At 37.1% G+C, this 7,533-nt stretch overlaps 1 protein-coding gene and 1 long non-coding RNA gene across 2 annotated transcripts; one reads left to right on the top strand and one right to left on the bottom strand.

Annotated features, from left to right (window-relative positions):
* Positions 1-4,261: 4,261 nt before the first annotated feature.
* Positions 4,262-5,239, top strand: LOC118755910. Its single transcript, XR_004995082.1, has 2 exons — positions 4,262-4,942; positions 4,996-5,239. It is a non-coding gene; the product is annotated as an uncharacterized LOC118755910 (long non-coding RNA).
* A 184-nt stretch (positions 5,240-5,423) lies between these two features.
* LOC118755909 (transcription factor grauzone-like) lies at positions 5,424-7,527 on the bottom strand (the record flags this gene model as incomplete). The annotated part of the gene is made up of 4 exons (XM_036490710.1): positions 5,424-6,191; positions 6,279-6,861; positions 6,966-7,341; positions 7,398-7,527. Coding segments are annotated over 4 exons (1,278 nt in total), but the record flags the coding sequence as incomplete, so codon positions are not given.
* Positions 7,528-7,533: the final 6 nt, after the last annotated feature.

The following is a 7,533-nucleotide window of genomic DNA, read 5'->3' as shown; positions in this document are numbered from 1 at the left end:
ACACCAAACCAAACTAGTAAATTATTCATCATTCCCACGACAGCCGGTTCTATGTACCGGAATGACTCGGGGTTTTAACCGACCAAGGGCTGTTGTTTCGGCGATCTAACCCCGTTTAGGTCTCTGATTGGAAAGGCTTGTGGGAAGTGGGAAGAACATCTGAAGACCTGTAACTTCACCTCTGGTGTGAGTAAGCTTTGGTCAACCGTGAGGTCACTGTCCAATACGACGAAGCACGACGACAGAGTCGAAATTTCTTTCGGCGACCATGCCTCGTCGGACCCGGAGCGATGCGCGAGCTACTTTAGCCAGTAGTTCATACTGCATCCTCCCGTGGACAAAACCATGCGTCGAGTGTGCAGAAGGCTGCACAAACTGCCAACAAATTGTGCCCCCTTGCCTCCAAAGCCATGGGTCCCGACGGAATATGCATGCTGATGCTGAAAAATTTGGGTCCTACGGGAGTAGCGTACCTAACGGAGGTCCTCAATTTGTCTATGGCCACTCTCATCATCCCAGACATCTGGAAGGTGGGGAGAGTGGTCCCACTGCTCAAACCGGGGAAACCTGCCAACAAAGGATATTCGTATCGACCGATAACACGGTAGCGAAGACACTTGAGGCCCTGCTGCTCCCGTATTTCGCGAACCACCTGACCCCAGCGAAGCATCAGCATGGTTTCCGTAAAGTGCACAGTACAACAACAGCACTTAACGCCATAAACACTCAGATAACTCGTGGCCTTAACCGTAACCATCCCTGTGAGAACGATTCTAGCAGCATTGGACCTGTCAAAGGCTTTTGACACTGTCAGCCATTCCACGCTACTAGAAGATATAGAGGCTTCCTCTCTCCCACAGAGGCTCAAACGGTGGTCGGCAAATTATCTGAGTGGTCGACACTCGTCGGTAATGTTTAGAGAAAAATCGAGCAAACTTAGGAAAATAAAACAGGGGGTTCCACAAGGTGGTGTCCTTTCCCCGCTACTGTTCAACTTTTATATTTCAAAGCTACTCAACCCCCAGAGGGAGTCTCGATTGTCTCTTACGCCGGCGATTGCTCGACCATGGCCTCTGGGAATGGAATTATTGACTTGTGTTCGAAAGTAAACGGGTATCTCTCCGAGCTTTCTCGCTTCTTCACTGCAAGGAGCCTAACCCTCTCCCCTACAAAATCCGCTGCCTCTGATAGACCAATTCCGACGGTGAATAACCATAAAATACTCGGAGTAACCTTCGAGAGTCTGCTCTCCTTCTCTGCGCACACAACCGCTATTATCAGCATAGAACAGAGCCGCAACAAGGTCCTCAAGTCGCTACACGGCAGTAGTTGGGGCAAACACAAAGAAACGTTGCTGGAAACATACAAGACGATAGTTCGGCCGGTTTTAAATTATGCAGCACCAGTGTGGTCGCTGGGTACTAGTAGGACGCAGTGGATGAAGCTACAGACGACACAAAACACTGCACTTAGGACAGCGACTGGATGCATTCTGATGTCGCCAGAATACCACCTGCACGACGAGGCAAAAATGCTCCCTATTAAGGAGCGTAACGCAATGCTCTGCAAGCAGTTTCTGGTTGGGAGCCACAGACGTGGTCACCCAAATAGACAACTGCTTGCAGAAGAGCCCTCGCCCAGGCACGTCAGGAGGCATCTCTACGAACTGACGGACGAAGTCCAGAGGTTCATTAAGCAGCCTCTGGACCCGTCAGCATATCGACAGACCCTGAACGGCATTCACAGGGAGTCAGTCTCGAGTTGTGTAATCTCCAGATCTGTGAATGTCGTTCTAGGTACACAATCACCGGACATCGACGAGACGGAGCTTCATCTGCCTCGGGAGACTAGAACTACAATAGCCCAACTTCGCTCTGGCTACTGCAGCAGGTTAAACTCATACCTGAGCAGATTAGACGCAGATGTGCCAAATGAGTGTCCGGCATGCGGAGAGACACCCCACGACTCGAAACATCTCTTCGTATGCCCGGAAAACCCCACAACACCGCTACAACAACAACAACTGTTATATTATTTATACATAATTTAAAAAATAATCCGCTGAGATCTTTTTGTTCTACTAAAGTCTCTGCACTTTAACATCGTTTACAAGATGAACTTGTGCCTATGAAAACTGTAATTGACAGGATTTCGTTCTTGCATTCCATGTTGTCTTCTTTTTGAAATATCTTTTTCTTTTTTTACTTTCCTTTTATTAGCTCGGGAGGTAACTATGTAATATTGATGCGCCTAAAAGATGCAGCGTTTTCTATTCTGAAGTTACATACCTGATACAGTACGAATGGCAATTATAATAGGGAGGTTTTAGTTTTTTAAACTATAATTTTATTATTACTGTAATACTCATTTTCGTATTATACATTAAAAAAAAAACAAAGGTTAAATTAATGTACTTTCAAAGCTTTTTTGAAATTAAAAGCGGATTTTACTTATAACTACTGTATAGTACATATGTATGTACATAAATATCGTCACCAAAATGCAAAAAAACCCTAAGTGTGTCTAAAGATTTTAAAATTGATTGATTGATTGAAGGAAGAGCCACATAAAAAGTGTGTGTTTTTTTTAAGTTGCCAATAAATCTATTATTTTAAATTTTCAATGTCATTTGAATCTTGTATCCATGGTATAATAATTACAGGTATTGCCTTCCCAGAGAGCGCGTATTCCGATCTGCCTTATTTAAAAAATATCATTGTTGCCCACACTAAAACGTTTACTGCTAGGGAAATGGGATATTTAAACAAACCTTCTTACAGAGAACTTATGTATTTCCAAAAGCCGGAAAAAACATTTGCTTGCAAAATTTGTATGGCTCACTTCATTTCAAACGTTTTTTTCTTTTGTTTTGAAAAATTATAAAAATTAAATTGAGCGAAAACAAAAAGCAAAGCCAAATACAAGTAAAAGAATCAACATTTAACTGCGCCAAAAAAATAAAGGAGCACGAATTTCGATGTGAAGCAAAACTCTCTGGGAAGACAATACCTGTAATTATTGCACCATGTATTTCATCCATATAAGAAAAACTGCGGAATATGTGCAGTGAACCAAATATAAATTGGAACGTGGCATTTTAGCAAGTTTTGGCTATTTTACTTTAGTTTATTTTATGTTAAATATTTTTTTATGAAAGTATAGCTGATTACCTAACAAAATCCATTTAAATCCAAACTGCTGACTTTGTGCAAAATTTCAAACTTTTAAATCAGCATCTCCAGAAAAAATTTTGGTTTGCAGTTTTGTAGGCCATTAAATTTTAGGATAATAAAGAGCAAATTTAAAGCAGCTAGGACTTATCCTTATGTTTCGCTTTATTTTATTTTTTTTTTTGTTGACGCGGTTACGGAATTTTTCCATACAAAAAACATATGTACAGATGCGTGCAACTAATTAGCAACGAAATTCAAAACGATATTGCTTGCAAATTATGTTTATTTATTTTTAATAATGTTCATTTAAAATATAATTCAATCTATATCAGAAACCACAATAACAAAAGTTGCAAAGCTTGCACAAATTGCAAAAAAATTAATCAAACTTCAAAAAATTGTCATCAAAATTTTTAATTAGAATATTTAGAAAATCTTCAGGTGTGCAGTTTTGTAGCCCATTCAATTTTAGTATAATAAAGTGCAAGTTTCAAGTCGCTAAAAATTACCGTTGATTTTTTAGAATTTTTTTTGTCGAGGGTGTTGCGCATTTTTTTCCATGTAAAAAAATATTTTGATCATGTGTTATATGGAAGAAAATGTGCAACACCCTCCACAAAAAAAAATCTAAAAAATCAACGGTAATTTTTAGCGACTTGAAACTTGCACTTTATTATACTAAAATTGAATGGGCTACAAAACTGCATACCCGAAAATTTTCTAAATATTCGAATTAAAAATTTTGAAATTTTGATGACAATTTTTTGAAGTTTGATTAATTTTTTTGCAATTTGTGCAAGCCGTGCAACTTTTGTTATTATGGTTTCTGAAATAGATTGAAATATATTTTAAATGAAAATTATTAAAAATAAATAAATAAACATAATTTGCAAGCAATATCGTTTTGAATTTCGTTGCTAATTAGTTGTACGCATCTGTATGTATGTATGTTCGACAATTTTTTATATGGAAAAAAAGCAGAACACCGTCGACAAAAAAAATTGCAAAAAATTAACCATAAGTCCTATCTACTTCAAATTTGCACTTTATTATGCTAAAATTTAAGGGCCTACAAAATGCATACCAAAATTTTTATTTTTATGGTACGAGGCAAGTAATCAGCTATACTTTCATAAAAAATAGTAAACATACTTTACATACTTACTATAAGTATGTAAAAAAAAAAATATTTCATATAGGGGTTTTTTAATTGATGGTGACGATATTAGTATTAGTATGCTCTTAAATACAATATACTTTTCCTTAGGAACATATGGCGCAGCACACTGGTGAAACCCTATACAAGTGTCCGTTCTGTACTCGTACTTTTAATTCAAATGCGAATATGCACTCGCATAAGAAGAAAATGCATCCCATCGAATGGAATACGTCCCGTAAGGAGAAGCTAGAAGGCACACAATCAAAAAGCAAGCCTCAAAGCGATATATAAATAACAGAAGGTACTTCAACATTTGCGTTCATGCCGTAATTAGGTTCTGGAATTATGTACATACATTATATTATAAAAATATGTTTAGGGGATGCACAAGCTGTCGTAATAGTCGTATTGTCATAATCACTTTATTTTATAACGGTAACAAATAATTTGTGGTGTTTATGAATCAATTAAAGATGTATCACATTATGACGATACGACGTGTTATGTCACCTGGCGATTCCTTTAATTACATTGCATAAAAAAAGTATAAGAAAAAATGACATCGGTGGAAACAAGAACGGTTGGAGAGAATTTTATTACCGGTTTCAAAGTCAGTTTATTTTAACTAAAATCTAATGTCGTTAACTAAAATTTTGTTTCAAGGTCGGAGTATTTAATATGATTTATAATTGTACGACAAACGAATCGAATCAGTTGCACAGAACTTGGATGGATGAGAGAAGCAAACAGCAAATGGAAACTCATACAGTGAAAACTTGATGTAACGAACATTTAATGTGTCGATTTGATTACACTTTGGATGTTGTATGGTATACCAAAACTCAGATTTTCCAATGGCAATTGCATGAACGTAAAGTTAAGTCTCATAAAAAACTTTAAAACTTGATTTCCCAACATTCTCATTTATACTTATTCATGTTTCTGACATAAGGGGACGATTTAACGAAGTTTGTGGCATGAAAACCTTCGGAATATATTGACGTTTGAAGTTCCGTTAGTAAAACGGAATGTCAACTCAAAACCTTCTACATAACGAATTCTTAATATGTAGACGGTTAGAGTCCCGCTGTAAAAAAAAAAAAACGAAATATGCTGAATTCTGTTTCTGTTCTTTGCGACGGCCGGCGTTAACTGAACTAGGGATGCAGAAGACATTTTTTCAAACATTGATAATTTCAGTATGAAATTCGATGCTTAAAATTTTCAGAAATCGTAAAATTGACGATGCTTCGATGTCAGTTTAAACGACGTTTTAAACATCGATTAACGTTTCATGACCAATTTTTTATTATTTTTTCATGAGCTTTCCTTCCTTTGTCTGAAATACGATTATCTCTGTTTTGTTTTTTCACGTGATCAACGTCTAGAGGTTGGCGAAAATTAGGATGAAATATTTCATTGCATAAATACTTACGTACATGCTAATTAGCTTAAGTGCGTGAAAAAAAATATTCGTTGCAAGGCATATTGGGTCTTGATTTCTTGTTTTCCTCCTAAATTGTTGAATTTTAAAATCAATTTTCAACAGATTATTAACATAAATACATATTTACATACATATATTTTTATGTATAGTAAAACTAAATACATACATTTTAATAAGAAATTACACTCCCATACAATTTACTACAGGCCGTTCCACAATCCAATCAATTAAAAGTGCTCTGTTGTTGGCTTATCAATTTTTGTGAGCTTCCCTGTTTCGTTTTACGCCAAACATCCCATTCGACGGGATGCATTTTCTTCTTATGCGAGTGCATGTTTGCATTTGAATTGAATGTTCGTGTGCAGAATGGGCATTTGTAGAGACTTTCCCCTGTATGCTGCGCCATGTGCTCCTGTGTAGAAACACATTTTTGTATGTTACATACATACATATATTACATTGATATTATAAAACTCAACCCACGAAACGCATTACTTACCCGTAAAGTTATAGCTTTTTTGAATGTTTTATTGCATTCTTCACATTTAAATCCTTCATTAGAATGTACGTAAAGTTGATGGCTACGAAGTGCTCGCCGATTTTTACAATTACGTCCGCATTGGTCACATGTAAATACCAGTCCTTCGTCATTGTGACGACGCATATGCTGTCGCAGATTCTCCTCATCTTTAAGCCAACTATCACAACCTGGACGTGGACACTTAACTCGAGGCCCGCTGGCTTCAAAATGTAAACGTACATGCTTTTCGAATGATTGCTTATCTCGTATTTCTTTAGCACAGACATGACAAACATTGACCGCACGCCTATGTCGCATGCTAATGTGAATTTTCAGTAAGTGATTACTTCCGAATCGACTATTTGGACATTGATCACATATGAAAGTACGCTCGCTCATAGGAACATGTGATGCAAGGTGTAAATCTAGCAACTTCTGCCGCGAATACTTTTTGGGACATTGGTCGCAGGCAAATGTGAGTTCTTCTTCCGGGGCATGTGTAGTAATCATATGAGATTTTAAAGTGTATCGATCCGAAAATATCTTAAGGCATTCTTGACACCTAGATAAAATGTGGATTTAATAAATATGTACATATATATTTCCAATGTCAAAGGTATTATCGGAATGTTGGAATATTTATATTTTTCGTTATATTATACGTACTTAAAAAATTCCGGGTTTTCGTGTTTATATGCGTGCTGCACAACTTTAAATCTTTTGTTTAGCTTCTTTTCACAACAACGAACGTATGGCTTAATATTTGGATGCTGCAATCGAAAGTGCTTACACATTGATGCGAAATCTTCGCCCACATATGTACATAGATCACAACCCATGCCAATGTGCTTTTTTATCATCGCTTCATCTTTTTTGGTTGATTTAATAACTTTTACACGTTTTGGTTTTTCCTGCTCATCATCTTCGTCTCCATTTTCAAACTCACTATCTTCGTCGTCTTCTTCCACCACTTGTTTCGCAGGCAGTGTCCTACGGGCACATTTTCGTTTACGTACAGCTTTTTTGGTGCTTGGTGTCGCTTCTTTTAAATAAAGTAATGGTTGTTGGTAAAATATAAAATCGTTTTAAAAGCCTCACCAGGCAATTTCGTTGCACCATTTGACACCTCCTTGGTTATCTCTGGTTCCACTCCATTTTCCTCAGACTCTTCCCTTTCAGTATTTTCCAGTTCTGCTTCATCCAATGGATTGATGGCCTCTTCAACTTGGTCTAT

This window comes from Rhagoletis pomonella, unplaced genomic scaffold (assembly GCF_013731165.1).
Source record: "Rhagoletis pomonella isolate Grant_MI unplaced genomic scaffold, Rhpom_1.0 Rhpom_scaffold_07887, whole genome shotgun sequence".
In the NCBI taxonomy this organism is placed as follows: Eukaryota; Metazoa; Arthropoda; class Insecta; order Diptera; family Tephritidae; genus Rhagoletis; species Rhagoletis pomonella.
This window is presented reverse-complemented; position numbering and strand designations above follow the sequence as displayed.